The sequence below is a fragment of the Bos mutus genome, chromosome 16 (assembly GCF_027580195.1).
Source record: "Bos mutus isolate GX-2022 chromosome 16, NWIPB_WYAK_1.1, whole genome shotgun sequence".
Classification (NCBI taxonomy): domain Eukaryota; kingdom Metazoa; phylum Chordata; class Mammalia; order Artiodactyla; family Bovidae; genus Bos; species Bos mutus.
The window spans coordinates 4,962,410-4,986,949 of NC_091632.1; the positions used below are offsets into that span (position 1 = coordinate 4,962,410).

The following is a 24,540-nucleotide window of genomic DNA, read 5'->3' on the forward strand; positions in this document are numbered from 1 at the left end:
GCCTTACAAATAGCTTTGAAAAGAAGAGAAGCCAAAAGCAAAGGAGAAAAGGAAAGATATACCCATTTGAATGCAGAGTTCCAAAGAATAGAAAGGAGAGATAAGAAAGCCTTCCTCAGTGATCAGTGAAAAGAAATAGAGGAAAATAATAGAATGGGAAAGACTAGAGATCTCTTCAAGAAAATTAGAGATATCAAGGGAACATTTCATGCAAAGATGGGCTCAATAAAGGACAGAAATGGCATGGGCCTAACAGAAGCAGAAGATATTAAGAAGAGGTGGCAAAAATACACGGAAGAACTGTACCAAAAAGATCTTCATGAGCCAGATAATCACGATGGTATGATCACTCACACTCACCTAGAGCCAGACATCCTGGAATGTGAAGTCATTCACATTAGGGCCTGAGGAAGAATCAGTACAAACAAAGCTCGTGGAGATCTTGGAATACCAGTTGAGCTATTTCAAATCCTAAAAGAACATGGTGTGAAAGCACTGCACTCAATATGCCAGCAAATTTGGAAAACTCAGAAGTGGCCGTAGGACTGGAGAAGGTCAGTTTTCATTACAATCTCAAAGAAAGGTAATGCCAAAGATTGGTCAAAGTACCACACAATTGCACTCATCTCACATGCTAGTAAAGTAATGCTCAAAATTCTCCAAGCCAGGCTTCAGCAATACGGGAACTGTGAACTTCCAGATGTTCAAGCTGGTTTTAGAAAAGGCAGAGGAACCAGAGATCAAATTGCCAACATCTGCTGGATCATCAAAAAAGCAAAAGAGTTTCAGAAAATCATCTATTTTTGCTTTATTGACTATGCCAAAGCCTTTGACCGTGTGGACCACAATAAACTGTGAAAAATTCTGAAAGAGATGGGAATACCAGAACACCTGGCCTGCCTCTTGAGAAACCTGTATGCAGGTCAGGAAGCAACAGTTAGAACTGGACATGGAACAACAGACTGGTTTCGAATAGGAAAAGGAGTATGTCAAGGCTGTATATTGTCATCCTGCTTATTTAACTTATATGTAGAGTACATCATTAGAAATGCTGGGCTGGATGAAGCACAAGCTAGAATCAAGATTGCCAGGAGAAATATCAATAACCTCAGGTATGCAGATGACACCACCCTTATGGCAAAAAGTGAAGAACTAAAGAGCCTCTTGATGAAAGTGAAAGTCGAGAGTGAAAAAGTTGGCTTAAAGCTCAACATTCAGAAAACTAAGGTCATGGCATCCGGTCCCATCAGTTTGTGGCAAATAGATGGGAAACAGTGGAAACAGTGTCAGACTTTACTTTTTTGGGCTCCAAAATCACTGCAGATAGTGATTGCAACCATGAAATTAAAAGACGCTTACTCCTTGAAAGGAAAGTTATGACCAACCTAGATAGCATATTAAAAAGCAGAGATATTACTTTGTTAACAAAGGTCCATCTAGTCAAGGCTATTGTTTTTCCAGTGGTCATGTATGGATGTGAGAGTTGGACTGTGATGGAAGCTGAGTGCCGAAGAATTGGTGCTTTTGAACTGTGGTTTTGGAGAAGATTCTTGAGAGTCCCTTGGACTGCAAGGAGATCCAACCAGTCTATCCTAAAGCAGATCAGTCTTGGGTGTTCATTGGAAAGACTGAAGTTGAAGCTGAAACTCCAATACTTTGGCCACCTGATGCGAAGAGCTGACTCATTTGAAAAGACCCTGGGAAAGACTGAAGGAAAGATTAAAGGCAGGAGAAGAAGGGGATGACAGAGGATGAGATGATTGGATGACATCAACAACTCAATTTAAATGGATTTTGGTAGACTCTGGGAGTTGGTGATGGACAAGGTGGCCTGGCATGTTACAGTTCATGGGGTCTCAAAGAGTTGGACACGACTGAGCGACTGAACTGAACTGAACTATGGGGAGGACCAGAACCTAAGTCTACCTGATTTTAGAGCCGTGAAAACAAACAAACAAACAAACAAAAAAACTAGTCTATATATTTGAAGGAGTGAGGGGTTTAGTGCAGGCAGTAAGTGTTAAAAGGGCAAGAAGAGCTAAAGGAGGCAGGAAATGTTACCAGAGCTCAGAAACCTGCCATTTCCTCTGGACTAGAGCACAGGTGCCTGAAACTGTCAGTGAACAGGTATTTCCTTCAGCTGCTCATGTTGCAGAAGCTGCCACTGCTGCCAGAAGGTAGCTGAGGTTGCTGGAGCATGCAGTCATTGCCATTGCTGGAATTAAAGTTGCTGCTACTAAGAAAGAGCCATCAATTGCCACTTCCTGAGCCCGTCTACAAGAATGACTTCTATCATCTTCCTGCCTTTTAATTCAGTATATATGCCTTCAACTGTCAGCTTAACCAGGACACAGCTGGCAAGAAAGACAATCAATTTTAGCTTTCAGGCTTGTAGCCTCAGCAGTCAAAGGAGAATGCAGAAGTGTGAGGCTTAGTCAACAGAGATTTAACAGCATGGTACTTAAATATCACACCACAGTGCACTTATTAATCAAGGGAAACAAGGGACTGATGAGCCCTGAAATTCGATATTACAACATCAGAGTATTTACAAAGTCCTTAAAGGGGTAATTTATTCTAGTGCAATGCCCCATTTTATTCTTGAGAAAGCTAAAGTCTAGGCTGAGAAACTGACCTGATTTAAGCCAAGCTGAAATGACTTTTCATGTTACTACAGTTTTACGTAATTTAAGAGATTCAAATGTATTCTGATTCTGGGTTCAAACCAACTGTATATAGAGACAGAGACTCAGATATGAATTATGGTATAGAATATGCAGCCTTATTGTGAGGACTGTAGGCTTTTCAGAAGATTTCACTCAATGGTTCTCTTTTCATTGGAATGAAATGAATGGTTGAGGAGGACTTGGCTCTATAGAGTGCAGAAAGGAGACTGATTTTCTCTGCCAAAACATGGCAGGTGGCCACTGCAGAGTTGGAAAGAGATGTCTGAATTTTGTTGGTCACAGCATAGTGTGATAGGTGATTGGGCAACACGTTGGATGAGATTTGAGCACAAGCAATTCTTATTGCCAAGAAGGTGGATGTAAATTGGTGATGCCTTTCTAGAAAGGAGGTATGAAGATATAAAAATCCATCAATCTAACAACTGTGTATTGAGTGAACAGCGATATCAATAGAACAAAATGTGGATGGGAACTGTCTGCTATGTCATTTCAGAAGTATACTTTAGGTGGAAAACCATGAACCGAGGATGTCTCAGTTCTAGTCACTGTGCTGCAATGTATCAGTTCTTTTAACAAGACTCTCTTTCTCTCTCTGTTTAAATTTGCCATCAATAAAATGTTAGTCTACCACAACTGTTAAAACTATAGACATATGGTTATGAGTCTCTTGGCTAGCTCATCAATGAGGAAAAGTTATTTTCACACAATTAAGAGGACTTTGTTTCTCTTTCTCCAGTATGTCAGCCACCTCCAGAAATTCTGCATGGTAAACACACTCCAAGCCACAAGGATGACTTTTCTCCTGGACAGGAAGTGTTCTATAGCCCAGCTATGATCTCAGAGGGACTGCTTCTCTGTGTTGCACATCCCAGGGAGATTGGGGCCCGGCAGCCCCCCAGTGTGCCTATACTCTCTGGTTTGCAGATCAGTCTCTTTGTCCCTCATGGGAAAATCTCATTCCTGGTGTTTTTTTTTTTCCCCTAGCGAAATTTTGTCCTGACTTTCTGTACTAATTTCCTAATGGAAGTGTACTCTTTGCACTTAATTTCCACCTTTGAGCAAAAGTATCCTTCATTTGTGATGAGGGATGAGTGTGAGCTGATTGGCCTGCTGAACACTGAAACTGAACTTCATTTAAAAAAGGGTTTAGTGTGATTTGGAAAAAAATAAAGGAAATATTCAGAGGTATTAAGTTTGGGAAGTGTATATGGAAAGTAAGAGTGAAGAACAGGTGGAACTAGTAACATGAGATATGAAGGAAAACCTGAAACATAAATTAAATGGCAAGTTCAAAAACACAAGTACAGCTACTAGTTATGAACATATATAGGTGACACATTAAGTGAAGAAATCATAGTCTCCAAGAATTAAAGAAAAAGAGCAATTTTCAGAGATCCAGAAAAAGATTGATATGTGGGAAAAGCTTATTAAAAATAACTGAGATCATTTAAGAATTATTTCAGAAATCTTTTAACCATCAAAAGTAAATTTTGTAGTAGGAGTGAAGGTATAATTATAGTTCTTCCAATCATATGTCACCTGGTTAGTAACAGGCTAAGGGCTCTGAAATGGGATTATGGCGGCTGATGTTAATGTTTTAACGAAAGTCATTCACTTGTTTATCGGCATCTTAGGCCCATCACAGCATGCACATCTCTACATGGGAAGTATAAAGCATGAGCCATAAAGCACCTGATCTCAAAATGTTCCAAAGAATCCTTGCCAGCAGCCAAATACCAGCACCTAATAAATTTAGGAATCATAATAAATTTAAGCCACCAGTCTTACCTGGTGGCTCAGTGCTAAAGAATCCACTTGCAATGCAGGAGATGCAAGAGATATAGGTTCCATCCCTGGGTCAGGAAGATCCCTTGGTAGAGGAAATAGCAACCCACTCCAGTATTTTTGCCAGGGAAAATCCCATGGACAGAGGAGCCTGATGGGCTACAGTCCATAGGGTTGCAAAGAGTTGGACATGACTGAGTGGCTGAGCACACACACACTCAAGGGTTCAACATACATTGAGAATTTTGGAGGATTTTCCAATCTCCTTTCATTTTTGCTCCCAGGATATTCACAGTTACTCTTTTGTAGCCCAACATGCTGTTGTGAACTTTCTACATCACCACCACAAATATAGAGATAAATGAATAGTCATTGTTCTCTTTCCAGATGTTCTTTGCTTTATTAATCCAAACTGGCAGCTGCTTTATTAGCTGTTCCAGTGCCTACACTTGGAGGATGTTTTATTCTAACAATGACTATGAGACGATTTATCAGCATGGGATGCTCAGAGAGAGACTGATTTCTCTGAGTCTGGATCCAGGATCAAGGAGACGGCAGCTATGCTACAAATGCCTTCTTCATCTTTGGCTGGGTCTGTATAATGTGACCATTCAACTGTGCTTTGCTGTTATCCCTCACCATTCCGGAAGCTGTGACTTTTCAAGACTGATGTGGTGTCCGCACCCCTGCCACCTGCTGGTTTCGGATCCTCAAAATGATGAGATTTTTGCAAATAAAATGGCATTTTGGTTGAAACTGTTCCCATATTCACAAATATTTACTTCCTTAGATTCCAATTAAAAGGCAGTTCTGCTAGTTACTGTGTCTTGGTTGGAATGGAAAGCCTTTGAAATAGCAGTGCTTCAGTGAATGTGCGTAGAAGGGATAACAGGGAAGGCCTATCTCTCCCTTTAATCTGTTTGTAACTTGACTCCTGGCCTCTCCAGCAGTTGTTTCTCTGTTTTCTAATTCTAATTATTGACAAGTATTTGCTTGTTTTATGAGTATTTTATTGTGATTCAATTTTTTGTAATTCACTTTCAAGTTCATCACATGTTTTGGGAACCATCTGACCAGGCTCTGCCATTTAGAATTCTTTGTTTAACATGATAAACCCTGCTGTAGTTTGCCTCTAAATCAAGAAAGATTAACTAATGTGAAGCTTTGACCAATTTATTATTTTCTTCATTTTTGGTTAATGTCATTGAAGTACTCTATGGTTTTTGCATTTGCTAATATACAAGTATAAAACATTCATTCATTTAATTCAATTTATTGAGTGTATACTCTGTGTTTGCTGTTCTTCCAGGCACTGGTGTTATAGCAGTGAACAAGAGGAGCAAACTCCCTGTCCTGTGTTATTTATACTTTAAGTGGAGAGGCGGCACAAGAAAGAGAAAAAAAAAATTAAAGTAATTTTTATGGAGATGGTAGATCAAAGCAGTGCAGGAATAAGGGGAAAATGGGGAACAACATTACACAGGCTGAGCTGTTTGCTGCTGCTGCTGCTAAGTCGCTTCAGTCGTGTCCGACTCTGTGCTACCCCATAGACTGCAGCCCACCAGGCTCCCGTGTCCCTGGGATTCTCCAGGCAAGAACACTGGAGTGGGTTGCCATTTCCTTCTCCAATGCATGAAAGTGAAAAGTGAAAGTGAAGTTGCTCAGTCGTGCCCGATTCGTAGCGACCCCATGGACCGCAGCCCACCAGGCTCCTCCATCCATGGGATTTTCCAGGCAAGAATATTGGAGTGGGTTGCCATTGCCTTCTCTGGGCTGAGCTGTTTAAGACTCCTTAAATTCTCAGAACTTGTATCTAGGTAATTATGCTGAAAGATTCAGCAACAATAAGCTGATTATGAGTCTCCAATATGCAATGATTAGATGATTAGTATATGTGGAATACATATGTAGAAATCTTTCCTGAGAATGTAAGCTCCTTGGAAGACAAGGAATTTATCTATGTTTTTCACCATTTTATCACCAGACCCTGATGAATGGCTTACACAGAATAAGTACTCAATTAATATACATTGAGTAAATGAATGACTTATCCTCCAAGAGATTCTTTTGCTTCTTTAAAAGTTTTGGTACTTAATTAAAGGTGTAAATTTCTCTATTCAGAATACTTAAAAGCCTGGACTATTCAGGACAAACAAATTCTTTTATATAGTTTTGATTAAAAATTGAGATTAAAATCTCAGTTGATCTAGTCCATTCTGTGTTTTTAGGTAGTACCAACCATAGCACCCTATGACTGCAGATTACCTCTGGTGAAAACTCTTCAATAAAACATACCTTTTACTTTCTTTCCAGAAATTTTATGTCCAAATCAACCTGATATCCTTAGTTGGAGACACAGAGGAAAACCTCTGGAAGCCTTTCCTTTCAGGAAAGAAGTAAGTTATATGTGTGACCTGCATCTAGAAAGGGATGAGCTTCAGCCTCACTGGGGCAAGCACCATCTGCTGCACCAGTGACAGTCAGGGGAAAGGAATCTGGAGAGATCCTGCCCCTCGCTGTGCACTTCCAGCTTACTGCACACTACCTCACATTCCAAAAGGCTTCAGAATATCTAAATAAGACTCTCCAAATTTTTGTAATTACAAGGTGGTGCTTATTTGTGCACTTGACAAAATTAAATGCCAAATCAATCATAAATAGTTTTAAGAGACATCAACATGTAAGATTCTGATGATCTTTGGTTCTAGTCACTCAGTCGTGTCCCTCTGTGACCCCATGGACTATAGCCCACCAGGGTCCTTTGTCCATGGCATTCTCCAGGCAAGAATACTGAAGGGGATTGCCATTTCCTTCTTCAGGAGATCTTCCTGACCCAGGGATTGAACTAGGCTTCCTGCATTGCAGATTGAGGAAGCAGGTGTTGTGCTATACAATACGTCCTTTTAGATTATTTTATTTATATATTTAACTTTATCAGGTGTTGGTTGCAGCATGAGGAATCTTTGTAGGGTCAGGTGGGGTCTTTTTCTGCTGTGCACAAGCTGTTTAGTTGTGAAGCCACGGCTCAATAGTTGCTATGCTTGGGCCCCAGAGCACAAGGTTTCAGTAGCTGTGGTATGCAGTCTTTCTAGTTGTGGCACGTGGGCTCCAGAGACACATGCTTAGCAATTTTGGTGTTCAACCTTGTTGTTTCATAGTATGTGGGATCACAATTCCCCAATCAGGGATGGAACCTGAATCCCCTGTATTGCAAGGACAATTCTTAACCACCAGACCACGAGGAAAGTCCATCTAATTATAATTAGAAGCAAAATGTTGTCAAAGAATAGGAACTGAAAGAAAATATCATTGAACCTAAATTGGGGTAAATTGACCATCTTCATAGATTTTGGAGAGAAACACAGACAAGCAGAAAACAAAGCATGCAAAATTGCTATATATAGCCTATTTGGCTGGAGAATGCTGTGCATTCCCTATAGAAATTGGGCTACATTGTAAACTAAACACAAAGATTGTTTTAGCCAATATGGGCTATGTGTGTGCATGCTCAGTCATGTCTGACAGACTGAGCCAGACATTCTTCTGTCCATGTAATGTTTCAGGCAAGAATACTGGAGTGGGTACCCATTTCCTTCTCCTGGGGATCTTCCTGACTCAGGACCAGAACCTGAGTCTTTTGCATCTTCTGAGTTGGCAGGCAGGTTCTTTACCATCTGAACCAAATTCTAAGTGAATATAAGGCTGGCTTGCCCCTTGCTGCTGCTGCTGCTGCTGCTAAGTCGCTTCAGTCGTGTCCGACTCTGTGCGACCCCATAGATGGCAGCCTACCAGGCTCCCCCTTTCCTGGGATTCTCCAGGCAAGAACACTGGAGTGGGTTGCCATTTCCTTCTCCAATGCATGAAAGTGAAAAGTGAAAGTGAAGTCGCTCTGTCCTATCCGACTCTTAGCAACTCCATGGACTGCAGCCCACCAGGCTCCTCCATCCATGAGATTTTCCAGGCAAGAGTACTGGAGTGGGATGCCATTGCCTTCTCCAGACTTGCCCCTTAGCTTTACACTAATTTCAGATGTTGAAGTTTTCCTTCTCTGGTGAAAAGAAAAAACAAAAAACAAAGAAACATAAACTCAATGAGAATATGCAAAAGAGTGTATTTCTAAGGTCTGGAGAAGGTTTCCTAAGGTAATCAACACCACAAAGACATGAACGTTCAGAAAGTGAAGACAGAAGGAGAAAGGAAATTGTTGAAGTGACTCTTTCACATAACATATTCACTGCTGGAAATCTCTGAAAGAAAAGAGCGGTTCTCGAAAGAAACAGACCAAGAACAGACACTCAAGTCATTTTTGTCCTCACTCTTCTCCAGAAACACCATGGTTTCAACTTGGGGTTTCCTAATGTGCCTGTTTACAAATACAGAGACCTAGTTTAGATTCGCTGAATTAACAGAGAGAGGCAATCACCTAAATTCTGAGATTTTTTTTTTTTTTTCACCAGACTGAGGGCAAAAGGAGGAGAGGGAGTTGGAGTATGAGATGGCTGGATGGCATCACTGATGCAATGGACATGAACTTGGGCAAACTTCGGGAGATGGTGAGGGACAGGGAGGCAAAGAGTCAGACATGACTGGATGGCAGAACAATAACAACCTGTACTGAGATGGCAGCCATAATTTTATCAGGGAGACTTTTTAGACTGGAGATCTGCCGTACCATCTTCATATTCATTTGGCCTTTGGTAGTGGTGGTTTAGTCGCTAAGTCATGTCCGATTCTTGTGACCCCATGGACTAGGAACCTACCAGCCTCCTCTGTCCAGTAGGTTTTATTTATAAGGGGAAACTCCTTGAGCTAGAATCTAGTTATATCTAATATTCAAGTTCTAAGTTAAAAAAGAAACTGGCAATACAGATCAAAATATATCCTGTAAAGGGTAAATAAATTGAAATATATTGAAAATCAAATTTTCATATTGAGGATAAGTATTTAATTATGTTGAAGAGAGGATAAATTGGTTTGCAAATCAGACAGAATTGTCTGGGTGCAGAATTGTATCTAGCATAACTTCCACTATATGAAAAAAAAATTGAAAGGGAAGAAGAGGAGAGCTCAATAGAAACTAAAGGATAAATTATCAAAACAAAGTGGAAATGATTTCTATTTTTCAAAGTATATATATATTTTTTGATTTCCTGCTAATTGAATACAAAATGAGTCTTTACTTATTGAGCCTAGAGCTATAAGCACAGGGTTTTAAAGCTAAAGCTAGACTTTTATTCAACATACATGTCAAACCATGTTTTCTTATAATAACTGTAGATTTGTTGTTGTTGGTTTCATTTTGAGGAGATATTTATTACCTCATTGTTTTGCAATGCCCTTCCTAGGAATCAGACCTAGAAAGCTAGTGATTGCTTCTAAGTTTCAGAAAATATCTTGAGTTCTGCATTCATGCTTATAAGCCCTCTACTGTTTTTTTTTTTTTTTTTTAATTTAAATTTATTTTACTGGGGTTTTGATGCACTGAAGTACACAGACACCAAACCAAGTGGAAGCTGGGCAGAAACACTCTCTCTGTCTCCCTGAAAATGTGAAATATTGAATGGGAGCTGTCTTTTACAGTAAATGCTATAAATAGAAGGTCCAGATAGCAAAATAGACTTCCAGATAGTTTGCTTTCTAATGGATACATGCTAATGGAAATTTCCCTTCAAAGATTACAAGGACATTATCTTTCCAAAATAAAAGTTTATTTTGTGTGACCTCAAATCTAATACTAGAGAAAGAAGAATGACATTAGATACTTTTTTTAACTCTTATGTTCTTGAGTTTTTGGTCCCTAGGTCACTGTAATGCCCTAGATCATTTCCAATTTGCTAAATTGAATATCCAAACCAATGAAACTGAGTTTCCCATTGGGACATCATTAATATATGAATGCTATCCTGGGTACCACAGGAAATCATTCTCTATCACGTGTCTACAAAGTCTCACATAGTCAAGTGCCAAAGATGTCTGTAAATGTGAGTAAACCCATCACTGGAGTGTTCCCACGGTGTCAAAGTATCAATAAGATCATATATAATTTTTCCAAATTTTAGTGATAAGGCAATTTTGTCAAACATGTGCAATCAGGCAGATGTAAGAGTTGGTCTTACAGGTTATCTCTAATAATTGGTTGAAATGGTTGAAATAATTGGTTGAAATTTCATAAGAAAGTTTCAAGGAATATTTGCAGGAAAACTCCATTTGTTACAGGGAAGTAAATAATGAATTACTCAAGATAAGGAAAAAAAATATTTTAGGAGATGCAAACTGTTTGAATAACCAAGAAAGAAAAATTATACTGGTGGGACACAAGTCCACAAGTAACTTTATATTTTAATAAGAAATTAGAAGCAAATCTAGAGTGGAGATCTCTTTGAAAGTGATGCTTAGTGGGTGGCTAATTCTGAGGCAGTCTGGTGAAGTTCTGCAAAATGTAAAAAATCTACAGAACCATCAGAATTGCATGTGCTCTTCTGAAAATAATAGTCAGATGGGAATAACTTGTTATACACTATCAAAAGTTCAGATTAGTCTGCTGCTGCTGCGAAGAGTCAGACACGACTTTCACTTTCAGATTAGTCTACCTGACTCCAATTCTGTTTCTTTCCCAAGGAAAATCATATTAAACTCCCATGAATGGTGTGGCTCACATAGATATAGACAGCTACTTGGATCCAGAGTCAATTTTTCTTGTAATAGAGGGTGATTTGCAAGCAACAGCTCTTGGTTCAAGAGTTGCAGGACAGAAATTCTACTTTCTGGGCATATCCCAGAAAGGAGGACTAGGCTGTTTCCATTTGCTCTTAAAAAGGTTGAAGACAGATTTTCAACACCTAATTGAAATGAAGAAAGGTATGATAAGATCTGAGGAAAATTCTGTATCCTTGCCGGAAACCAGAGCAGTGCATACAACAAAAGTTAGGTATTCACTAGGTAGAAAGTAAGAAAATGAGAAAATGTGGAGAGGGCACAGGCAAACCATACATGGAGCCAGAACCCAGAGAAGACATTGCTGTAAGAAAGAGATCATGAAGCAGCTGTGTAGAAAGCAGATCTTAAAGGTGATGTCACTGCTTGTTTGCTAGGGCTGCCATAACAACGTGTGACAAACTGGGTAGCTCAGAACAACAGTAAATTTTATTCTTTTACAGTTTTGAAGTCTAGAAGTAAAAAATCAACATGTCAGCAGAACATGTTCCCTCCAAAGCCTCTGAGGCAGGATCCCTTCTTGATTTTTTTTCCAGATTATATTAATCTCAGGCCTTCCTTGGCCTTTTATACATCACTCAGGTTTTTGTCTCTGTCTTCCCATGGCCATCTTTTCTCTGTGTCTGTATCGTCACCTGGCACTCTCCTCTGTGTGGGTCTTGATGTCCAAGTTTCTTTTTTTTTAATAAGTACTCCAATCTTTTCAATTAGGGCCCGTCCTAATGACATCATATTAATGTGATTATGTCTACAACTACCTTATTTCCAAATAATGTCACATTCACGGGCATTGGGGATTAGATTTTCAACACACATTTTTAGGGAACACTATTCAACCCACAACAGAGATCCCGTGAAAATGTCAGACTTTATGTTTACTGGGCAGCAGCCCCACCTTTGGTGTTCACTGTTGCTCAGCATATGGTGCAATCTCAATCTCACTCCCAGTGGGAGCCACTGAACTAGTTAGAGAAAACTGGTGAATCTATACTGTCCTGGTGAACACCCCAAAATAGCTTATGGCCTTCAGCAACTTTGTTAACAAAGACTTTACCAATCATAGAATCTATAACCCAATAAAATAAAATTAGGATAAATGTAAACACTTCTTTCTCCGAGTGCAATGTATATATTCTCTGACAGTACTCTTTTTTTTGTGTGTTAGTGAATAAGAGTGACCTTCTCAATGGTATAAAATAAAAATCATTGATCTTATGATATATTACAGGTTTGCATATGAACAAAATGCACAAATATCAGACTAAAAAAATCTGAATAAACACACTGAATATGGTAGAAAATTGGAGACTAATAAAAAAATTAATCAAATTCTCCTAGAATTAAGCAAAAGGAGAAAGAAGAAAAAAGAAGTTATGTATAAAAGAGTAAGATGATTCAAAATATATGTAACAAAAGTTCCAGAAGGGAAAACAGTAAGTCCATACCTAGTCATTACTAGAGAATATTCTGTATCTCAGGGAAAAATGAGAAAAAAAAATTGAGTGCAGATGGGAAATTAATAATAATATCTGCAAAAGAAATTAATATACATTGACATCACATCAATCCTTCACAGCACTAATTTGCAGAAGATAGATTTTCTAATGTTTTATTAACATCTAGAGACTACACATGTACATTAGAATATAAGCAAGGACCCAAAAATAACACCTGTATACTTTCCAGGAAGCATACTTCCTGGGAGAAAGAAAGATAAATTCATGCAATCATAAGTATTTTTAAAGGATAATGATGAGTACTGGTGAGGTAGAAAATTGGCAAAAACAAAACTGGCAGAAACAAATTTCAAAAAATGTTATATTTTCAACAAAGTTGCAGAAGTAAATACAGTAACAGAACTAGTTGTTAAATAGTGAAACTTTGCAATGTAATAATAATTTAAAAACAATTTCTAAAGTCATAAACTATATCCATAAAACTAGAAAATGAAAGAAAAAAAACCCCACAGGCTACACTTTTATTATATAAGACATGGATTGTTGCTGATGTTCAGTCACTAAGTCATGTCTGACTATCTGAGACTCCATGGAGTGTAGCACACCAGGCTTCCCTATCTCTCATTATCTCTCCAAGTCTGAACAAGCTTATGTCCATTAAGTTGGTGATGCTATCCAACTATCTCATCCTTGGTCACCCTCTACTCTTTTTGCCTTCAATCTTTCCCAGCATCAGGGTCTTTTCCAATGAGTCAGTTGTTCTGCTCAGGTGGCCAAAGTACTGGAGCTTCAGCTTTAGCTTAAGTCCTTCCAATGAGTATTCAGTGTTGCTTTCCTCTGGGGTTGACTGGTGTGATGTCCTTGTTCTGCAGGAAACTCTCAAGAGTCTTCTCCAGCACCACAATTCAAAATAACATCAATTCTTTGGTGTTCAGCCTTCCTTATGGTCCAACTCTCATGTCCATATATGACTACGGGCAAGACCATAGCTTTAACTAAAATGGACCTTTGTCAGCAAAATGATGTCTTTGCTTTTTAATATGCTGTCTATGTTTGCTCGTTTTCTTTTTCTTTGTTTTCCCTTTTTTAAAAAATTTAAATTTATTTATTTTAATTGGAGGCTAACTACTTTACAATATTGTATTGGTTTTGCCATACATGAACATGAATCATTGTCTATGTTTGTATAGCTTTCTTTCCAAGAAGCAAGTGATTTTTAAATTTCATGGCTGCAGTCACCATCCACAGTGACTTTGGAGCCCAAGAAGAGAAAATCTGTCATTGCTTGCACTTCCCCCCCTTTTATTTGCCATAAAATGAAGGGACCAGATGCCATGATCTTTTTTATTTGAATGTTGAGTTATAAGCCAGGTTTTCATGCTCCTCTTTCACTTTCATCAGGATGCTCTTTAGTTCCTCTTTGCTTTCTGATATTACAGTGGTGTCATCTATGTCTAAGGTTATTGATATTTCTCCAAGCATTTTTTTATAAATCTATATAGCTTTATTAAGACAAAAATCTGACAGTGTTGATATGAAGTTTACTTTTAAACAAAAGTTTTCACAGAAACCTAACACACATTGCTCAGATGGTAAAGCATCTACCTGCAAGATGGGTGACCTGGGTTTGATCCCTGGGTTGGGAAGATCTCCTGGAGAAGGAAATGGCAACCCACTCCAGTACTCTTGCCTGGAGAATCCCATGGACAGAGGAGCTTGGTAGATTACAGTCCATGGAGTTGCAAAGAGTCAGACATGACTGAGAGACTTCACTTTTCACTTTTTTTTTTTTTTTTTCTTTCTAGGTGCAGCTCTAGACGATGTCAAGAACTGATGGATCTCATGATTCAAGACAGCTTTTTGAATTTTAGTTCATTCTTAGGATTAAAACATTTGTTTTGTTTTAAAGTCAACCACTGCCCCAGTATGAAAATTAAATCTTCTCCTGAGACCAGGGCTTTTGAAACTCTTGAACTTGTGCTGTCAGCGACTGAACCCTGCCACCAATAGTTTCAAAAAAACAGAGGCTCCAAGAGTTTTCCAACCTATGAGCAATGGCCCTTGTCTTTCCCTATTCACCTCCCTCCTATACCACTCTCTACCCTTCCCTAAATACGTCACCAGTGGCTTGGATGGAAAAGCTGATATTTATAACTTCAAAATAGGAAAAGAAAGGCTTGTCAATTTCATGAATTAGTACCTCTAAGACAGAATGATCTACCTGTGTATACACTCCAATAAGACTTTTTCTCCTCAACCAATTTCCATCCCCAAATGGCAGCTTTGGTAGCTTCTTAGTCCTTTGCTGGGAGCAGCATTAAGCTCAGGCAGGGAATACCTTGGCTTCTAAGTTTCAGGCATTCACAGCTTTTAAACAGTCTCTCACAGTCCTCATTTAGGTTGCCAATGACATTTTTTGAAAGGATACAATATTATGGACACAGAACCCAATTATCATTAGTTGTTCTTGCCTTTGCTTCACCATTTCCCCAAATCTTAACAAGAATTATCCTAACCCATCTCCCTTCTTTCCCACCCCATCCCACCCATTCCAAATAATACACCAATAATAGACAAAAGATACACACATGCCACGCTGTAAAAATGTGAAGTTAACACTATCGGGAAGAAGGCTGTGTGGGTTGTGGAGACACTCTTTGAAGATCTACAGTGTCTCTTGCTCTCCCATATCCCATTCTGCATTTTGTCCTTCATAGGAGGCCCTCTGCTTTTTTCTTAAGCAAAGTTCAGAACAGGCTGCCTTGAAACACCGACACTCCTTCCCCTCCACCAGGATGGGTGTGCAAACTATACAGCACTGAATGGCTTTAAAGCACTTGGGCTGCTGTAGGGCACAGAAGCTATACTGGCTCTTCAAAGGACATCTTCTTAAGCCACCTTTATGGTGTCAAGACAAGTAGAACTCCTTCTTTCCCCGCTTGAAACCCACAGTTGGATGTGACAGGGGCTGGTATTCAAGAGAGTTAATTCTTGTCATTTTTTTGTCATCATCCTCTTAGGGGTAAGAATGCCATGTCAGCCTTTCCTCATAGAAGGGTATGACAACTTGTGCACACTTGACATTGGCTTCCTTGGCAGGGACCAGGTCATCCTCATTAGAGTTCATTTCATCAGGAACATGAGTTCTCCACTGGAGTCTGTATCTCCAGTAATCCACTCTGGTTTCAAACCCCAGCCAAAACCTTGTGGCTTTTCTGACTCTTTTTTTTTTTTCTTCTTTGGTTTGCTCTCCTCCCCCTTATCTTCCGAATCAGAATCAGCTTTGTGCTTGCCTCCCTCTGATTTATCTGTCTTGTGTTTTTTGGTGACTGCAGAAACTCAGCAATGAGGTCAGGGCAATCTGGGTTCTCTTCTGGCTCCCAATGTGTTATCCTCATCTGAGAACCCCTTCCACTTTAGGAGATACTCCTCTTTGCCCTTTACCACTTGACGGTCTAGAACTTTTTCCATCACATATTCTTCTTCTTCCTCTTCTTCTAGCACCTCCTCCACTTTCTTCTTTTTTTTTTTTTTTTTTTCCCATAGTTCCTGCCAGCTTTCTGGTATAAAGGATGCTGCTGCTCGGGTCTTGCAATCATCAACCCTCCCTACACTGGTTCAAGCATCCAGACTGTCCCATCCATCCTCTTCCCAATTTACTATGTCGCCTCTCCAGCCCAATCCCCCAGCTGTCCAGCCAACCCAAGTAGCATTCTCTTAGTCTATTCAGGCCAGAGAGCGGCCCTCCTTATCCCGGCAATCTTGATTCCAACTTCTAACTCTTCCAATCTGGCATTTTGCATGATGTACTCTGCATATAAGTTAAATAAACAGGGTGACAGCACACAGCCTTGTTATACTCCTTTTCCAATTTGTACCAGTCAGTGTTCTATGTAGGGTTCTAACTGTTGCTTTTTGATCTGCATACAGATTGCTCAGAAGACAGGTAAGATGGTCTAGTACTCCCATCTCTTTAAGAATTTTCCAGTTTGTTGTGACCCATAGTCAAAGGCTTTTACAAGTCAATGAAACAGAAGTAGATGATTTTCTGGAATTCCCTTGCTTTTTCTATGATCCCACGGATGCTGGCAATTTGATCTCTGCTTCCTCTGCTTTTTCTAAACCCAATTTTTACATCTGGAAGTTCTCGATGCAAGTACTGCTGAAGCCTGGCTTGAAGGATTTTGAGTATAACCTTACTAGCATGTGAAGAGAGCACAATTGTTCATTAGTTTGAAAAATCTTTAGCACTGCCTTCTTTGAAATTGGAATTAAAACTGACTTTTCCTGGTCCTGTGGTCACTGCTGGGTTTTTCAAATTTGCTGACATACTGAGTGCAACACTTTAACAGCATTAGTAGTATATAATACTTTTAGTATTATATCTCAGTGGGAATTCCATCAGTTCTACTAGCCTTATTCATAGTAATACTTCCTAAGGCGCCCTTAACTTACACTGCAGGATGTCTGGCTCTAGGTGAGTGATCACATCATTGTGTGTGGTCTTTAACACTTTTCTGTATAGTTCTTCTGTGTATTCTTGCCACTTCTTCTTAATCTCTTCTGCCTCTTTTAGGTCCTTACCATTTCTGTGCTTTATTATGCCTGTCCTTGCATGAAATGTTCATTTGATATCTCCAATTTTCTTGAAGAGATCTCTACTCTTTCCCATTCTATTGTTTTCCTCTATTTCTTTGCATTGTTCATTGAAGAAAGCCTTTTTATCCCTCTTTGCTCTTCTCTGGAACTCTGCATTCAGTTGGGTATATCTTTCTCTTTCTCCTTTGCTTTTCACTTTTCTTCTTTCTTAATCTATTTGTAAAGCCTCCTCAGGCAACCATTTGCTTTCCTGCATTTCTTTTTCTTTGGGATGGTTTTGCACACTGTCTCCTGTACAATGTTATGAATCTCCACTCATAATTCTTCAGGCACTGTCTACCAGATCTAATCCCTTGAAACTATTTGTCTCCTATACTGTATAATCATAAAGGATTGATTTACATCAAACCTGAATGGCCTAGTGGTTTTCTCCACTTTCTTTGGTTAAGTCTGATTTTGCCATAAGTAGCTGATAATCTGAACTACAGTCAGCTTCTGGTCTTATTTTTTTCTGACTGTATAGAGCTTCTCCATCTTCAGGTGCAAAGAATATAATCAATCTGATTTCAGTATTGACCATCTGGTGATGTCTGTCTGTAGAGTTGTCTCTTGTGTTGTTGGAAGAGGGTGTTTGCTATGATGCACGTGTTCTCTTGACAAAACTCTGTTAGCCTTTTCCCTGCTTCATTTTGTACCCTCAATCCAGATTTGCCTGTTACTCCAGGTATCTCTTGACTTCCTGCTTTTGCATTCTGATCCCTTATGAGGAAAAGGATATTTATATATTTTACTGTTAGTGGTTGGGGCGTAGACTTGGATTACTGTGGTGTTGAATAGTTTGCCTTGGAAATGAATCAAGATCATTCTGTCATTTTTGAAATTGCACCCAAAAGTGTATATTTTGTTGTCTTGTTCATTATGAGTGCTACTCCATTTCTTCTATGGGTTTCTTGTCCACAGTAGGAGATTTAATCATCATCTGAATTAAATTCGCCCATTAAATTCCCACCCATTCCCCATTCACCCATTAGTTCACTGATTCCTAAGATATTGATGTTTCCTTTTGCCATTTCCGGCTTGACCACATTCAATTTGCCTTGATTCATGGGCCTATCATTCCAGACATGAATAGAAAATAAATATTTGGACACCAAAATGGAGAAAATACGTCAATACCTGTGTCATTTGTGTATATAACATACATGAAATAAATTCCTAATGGAATAAAAAATTGGTTATTTATCTTTCAAATTATTAGAGCAACTAAAAGAGGTTCACCTATTTGCTTCAGGTAGGAAATAAGAAGAAAGAAAAGAAAATAGCATGGATAGTATCTGTCACTTTTGCCAGAAATAAGCCCCTTTATTATTTGGGGACAAATCTGCTTTTCATTGCTACAAGCTTACCATTGACTGTTATTCAGGAGCATAATGAAGTGATGACAAAATCAAGGTAAAACATATTTAGTTCAGTATATATGTATGGTTTAAAATCATTTTTGAAAAACAAAATTTTCAAATAGGATCAGAAAAGCATCACAAATCTTGTTGCATTTACAAGAAACTTGCCTAAAATCAAATGATATAGCAGTGTTAATATACAACATATCCAGAACATGCCAAAAAGAAAAAAAAAATAGTGGCAATTCTACTGTAAGAAAAAATAGATTTTAAGGAGAAAATTATCAGAGAGGTCTATCTACAAAAGGATTGTTTTATTTTGGAACTGGGTACAATTCAAATGAAACCAAGAAATTAAGAAACAGAGTGAGCCATAAGAAATTAAAGATGAAATATTTCTTTCAGTAATGAGAGAATAGAAAAAGAGAAATAAGAAAAGCCAGATAAAATACATGGAGTTCAGTCTCATCCTTGAACTTCTTTCAAACTGTAGCCTTTCACATTTGTCATGGAGGTATGCATGCTGAGGAAGTTAATGGAATGTGTACAACATAGTTATTTTTTATCTTTGCCTCTAGCAAACAACTCATTGGCCCATCAGCTGCTGAATGTATTCTCTCAGGCAATACTGTCTTTTGGGATTCGGAGACACCAATTGTGAACATGAGTTGAAACCCCTAGCCCCTTTTATTCCATGCTCTATTCTAGAGTTTCCCTCTTGGATTACAAAAAATAAATTTCATTCCTTTTGGTAATAGTATCTTTCTGATATTTGAAGAAAACACTCACATTCTTAAAGGTGCTCACAATGTCCCTAGCATCTAGTTCCTCCTGTTTTTTTTTTTTTTTCCTACATTTTGCGGTATCATTTATTTTAAACAAAGTCTTGAACTTATTTAGAACAGTCCCCAAATTCCTGTTTTGTTGGTTTAACACCTTCCAGTTTGAAACTTATTCTCTCTAGTGAAGGAAATGAATCCAAGATTAGTGAAACTGTCTTGCCTCCTCTCTGTCAACTCTTAACCCCAAGTCATCTGTTCAAGCCCTGGGCTCTCCCTGCTCTCTTATTCTTTGTCTAAACAGTGACATGATATCTCTCCTATGAGCTGTTTGAAGTATGAACTCTTTACACTTTAAGACATACAAAGGAAGAAGTACTTAGCAAATTTACAAAGGGTATAAAGAGGATATAAGCCTGGGCTTGGTGATAATGTAAAGAAATCAACATTATCTAACTCATCTGGCAGTAGAATGATTGGTGATGAATTTTCTAACAGACCAGGACACAGTATATATCAAAAACCTTAACTGTATGCCTGCTGTTAATCCAGAAATTCTACAATCTATAACTTTAAGAAATCGCTATGAGTTTTTACAAGGACTAATGTACAAATTTTACCTTCATTATTATTTTATGATAATGAAAAATAAACAGAATTGAAATATTGTGCACATTCCAAACAATGTCTGGAAATGATCTGCTAGAAGAAACAATGCACATGTTCTAATAAAAATTAAAATATATATGTATGTCTGTGTCCCTTCACTGTTCACCTGAAACTACCACAACATGGTTAATTGGCTATACCCCAATATAAAATAAAAAGTCTAAAGTTTGGAGAGAAAAATAAATAAATAAAAATGAGACTTTAGAAGCAGTCCTTAAAAAAATGAGAAAATTCGCTAGATGATAGAGAGAACTATTCCAAATGTAATCAGACAGTATGACTGTACTCTTAAATAGTACACCAGTTCAGTTCAGTTGCTCAGTCATGTCCAACTCTTTGCGACCCCATGGACTCCAGCACTGCCAAGTTTCCCTTTCCATCACCAACTCCTGGAGCTTACTCAAACTCATGTCCATTAAATTGCTGATGCCATCCAACCATCTCTGTCGTCCCTTTATCCTTTTGCCTTCAATATTTCCCAGCATCATGGTCCTTTCCAAGGAGTCAGTTCTTCGAAAAAGGTGGCCAAAGTATTGGAGTTTCAGCTTCAGTATCAGTTCTTCCAATGAATATTCAGGACTGATTTCCTTTAGGATTCACTGGTTGGATCTCCTTGCTGTCCACAGAACCCTCAAGAGTCTTCTCCAACAGCACAGTTGAAAAGCATCAATTCTTTGGTGCTCAGCTTTCTTTCTAGTCCAATTCTCACATCCATACATGACTACTGGAAAAACCATAGCTTTGACTAGACAAACTTTTGTTGGCAAAGTAATGTCTTTGCTTTTTAATAGTTCTTAGGTGAAAAATACATTTTAAAAAATATGTTATCTGTATATGTTTGTCTGTTTAAGATTACACATTTATATATACATGATATATAAATAAGACTGCACATTATGTAATATGATATAATAGTTAGCAATGGTTCTGTCTAGACAATGGACTTAACATTGATTTTTATTTAAATTAAAAAGAATTCAACAGTAATTATGAAATTTTTTCACAGTATAAAATATTTTCTTAACCAAAAATAAACGTCTACTTTAAGATATTCATACCAAATGTGATAGAAATATTTTATATGCTCTTGAATAATTTAAATTAACTAAGAATTGCCTCTTACTTAAATATTATGTGAAACCTGTTCATAGTCATATCTGTGTTTCATATCTTTTCAGCAGTAGTTTTTGATGTAATTTTTTCTGTCTTTTTATATGCTACCTTATCTTGAATCAATACTGGCAAAATATATTTTTATTTCTAACATTCTTATTTTGAAAATTAAGCAGAGTAGAAACATTCAATCAGTTTTATAATTCTGAATCTATGATTGTTGTGTTTGTCCTGTATAATGTTGTGTATTTGTGCTTTATCTATTTTTATTAGTTGTGCTAGAACTTTTGATTTTTATTTATTTGATAATCTATCCTGTATGTTATACATATTAAAAACCAATAGAATAAATCCAAATGCTCTCTAAAGAGAAATAATTGAATTTTAAAAAGTTAACATATAAATTCTCACTTAAAATAAGAAGTATATGGACTATAATAATATGTGGACCCATTTATTGAAACAGCAATACTTGAGAGGATCAAAGATCACAATATTGAGGTTACCTATGACTGCAGCCATGAAATTAAAAGACACTTACTCCTTGGAAGGAAAGTTATGACCAACTTTGATAGCATATTCAAAAGCAGAGACATTACTTTGCCAACAAAGGTCCATCTAGTCAAGGCTATGGTTTTTCCAGTGGTCACGTATGGATGTGAGAGTTGGACTGTGAAGAAAGCTGAGCGCCAAAGAATTGATGCTTTTGAACTGTGGTGTTGGAGAAGACTCTTGAGAGTCCCTTAGACTGCAAGGAGATCCAACCAGTCCATTCTGAAGGAGATCATCCCTGGGATTTCTTTGGAGGGAATGATGCTAAAGCTGAAACTCCAGTACTTTGGCCACCTCATGCGAAGAGTTGACTCATTGGAAAAGACTCTGATGCTGGGAGGGATTGGGGGCAGGAGGAGAAGGGGACGACAGAGGATGAGGTGGCTGGATGTCATCACTGACTCAATGGATGTGAGTCTGAGTGAACTCTGGGAGTTGGTGATGGACAGGGAGGCCTGGCGTGCTGTGATTCATGGGGTTGCAAAGAGTCAGACACGACTGAGCGACTGAACTGAACTGAATCTGCAATCTTGTAAAAACATGTCTATACATTAGCAAATATTATACAAGTGCAGAAAGGTTGTCAATATTGACATTTGATCATTTTTAAAACTAGTTACCCAAATTTGTAATTAAATATAGCAACAACAACAACAACAAAAAAAACCCATGAAGTTTTAACTTGCCTCTCCATTTCCTAGGCATTCCTTGAGGGCCACCCCCAGCCATCACCAATGGAGATTTCATTAGCCCCAAGAGAGAATATTTTCAATATAGAACAGTGGTAACCTACCACTGCAATCTTGGAGAGAGAAGGAAAAGACGGTCTGACCTGGTGGATAAGACATCAATGTATTACACCAGCGAAGACAATCAAGTGGACATCTGGAGTGGACCTTCCACTCAGTGCATTATACCTAATAAATGCATACATCCAGTCATTGAGTCTGGACATGGACATGAGTTTGAGCAACCTTCAGGAGTTGGTGGTGGACCAGGAAGAAGCCTGGTATGCTGCAGTCAACGGGGTCACAGAGAGTTAGACACGAATGAGCGACTGAACTGAACTACTCATTAAAAATGGAATAAAGATGTCTGAGAACAAAACCTTATTTTCCTTACATGAAACTGTGAGTTTTAGGTGTCAGTCTGGCTTTACTTGAATGGTCTAGTGGTTTTCCCTATTTTCTTCAATTTCAGTCTGAATTTGGCAATAAGGAGTTCATGGTCTGAGCCACAGTAAGCTCCTGGTCTTGTTTTTGCTGACTGTATAGAGCTTCTCCATCTTTGGCTGCAAAGAATATAATCAGTCTGATTTCGGTGTTGACCATCTGGTGATGGCCATGTGTAGAATCTTCTCTTGTATTGTTGGAAGAGGGTGTTTGCTATGACCAGTGCATTCTCTTGGCAAAACTGTTAGCCTTTGCCCTGCTTCATTCCATATACCAAGGCCAAATTTGCCTGTTACCCCAGGTGTTTCTTGACTTCCTACTTTTGCATTCCAGTCCCCTATAATGAAAAGGATATCTTTTTTGGGTGTTAGTTCTAAAAGGTCTTGTAGGTCTTCATAGAACCATTCCACTTCAGCTTCTTCAGTATTACTGGTTGGGGCATAGTCTTGGATTACTGTGATATTGAATGGTTTGCCTTGGAAATGAACAGAGATCATTCTGTCATTTTTGAGATTGCATCCAAGTACTGTATTTCGGACTCTTTTGTTGACCATGATGGCTACTCCATTTCTTCTGAGGGATTCCTGCCTGCAGTAGTAGATATAACGGTCATCTGAGCTAAATTCACCCATTCCAGTCCATTTTAGTTTGCTGGTTTTTAAAATGCCGATGTTCATTCTTGCCATCTCCTGTTTGACCACTTCCAATTTGCCTTGATTCATGGACCTGATATTCCAGGTTCCTATGCAATATTGCTATTTACAACATCAGACCTTGCTTCTATCACCAGTCACATCCACAACTAGGTATTGTTTTTGCTTTGGCTCTATCCCTTCATTCTTTCTGGAGTTATTTCTCCACTGATCTTCAGTAGCATATTGGGCACCTACTGACCTAGGGACTTCCTCTTTCAGTATCATATCATTTTGCCTTTTCATACTGTTCATGGGGTTCTCAAGGCAAGAATACTGAAGTGGTTTGCCATTCCCTTGTCCAGTGGGTCACATTCTGTCAGATCTTTCCACCATGACCTGCCATCTTGGGTGGCCCCACACGGCATGGCTTAGATTCATTGAGTTAGACATGGCTGTGGTCCGTGTGATTAGATTGACTAGTTTTCTGTGATTATGGTTTCAGTGTGTTTGCCCTCTGATGCCCTCTGGCAACACATACCATCTTACTTGGATTTCTCTTACCTTGACCGTGGGGTATCTCTTCACAGCTGCTCCAGCAAAGCGCAGCCACTGCTCCTTACCTTGGACGAGGGGTATCTCCTCACTGCCGCCCCTCCTGACCTTGAACGTGGAGTAGCTCCTCTCAGTCCTCCTCCACCCATGCAGCCACCGCTCCTTGGACGTGGGATTGCTTCTCTCAGGGAAACATCAAACATCTAGCCTATTTCCCCAGAGAAATTCACCAGCTCCTCCTGCAGTAGGAAGTAGAGAGCCTTCGGCTCTAAGTGAGTGGGCTGAAAGGTGGGAGTAACCTTAAAAAAAAGGTGTTTTTAACTGACAGTGAACTGAGGTATAGAAGAATTGCATTATTTCTTTGATTAAACAGGGATACAAATATATCTACCAAACAGTAGGTAAGGAGAAAATAAGGACCCTAAA

The 24,540-nt window shown here is 38.7% G+C and overlaps 1 protein-coding gene and 1 pseudogene across 1 annotated transcript in view; one reads left to right on the forward strand and one right to left on the reverse strand.

Moving 5' to 3' along the window:
* The window catches only part of CR1L (complement C3b/C4b receptor 1 like), a 67,325-nt gene extending 60,273 nt beyond the window's left edge, over positions 1-7,052 (forward strand). Inside the window, 6 exon segments of the mRNA XM_070384790.1 lie at positions 3,424-3,507; positions 3,510-3,591; positions 3,670-3,780; positions 5,263-5,348; positions 6,786-6,894; positions 6,896-7,052. Coding sequence (XP_070240891.1) covers positions 3,424-3,507; positions 3,510-3,591; positions 3,670-3,780; positions 5,263-5,348; positions 6,786-6,894; positions 6,896-7,052 — 629 coding nt within the window.
* Positions 7,053-15,551: 8,499 nt separating this feature from the next.
* LOC102281913 (chromobox protein homolog 1 pseudogene) lies at positions 15,552-24,317 on the reverse strand (annotated as a pseudogene).
* Positions 24,318-24,540: the final 223 nt, after the last annotated feature.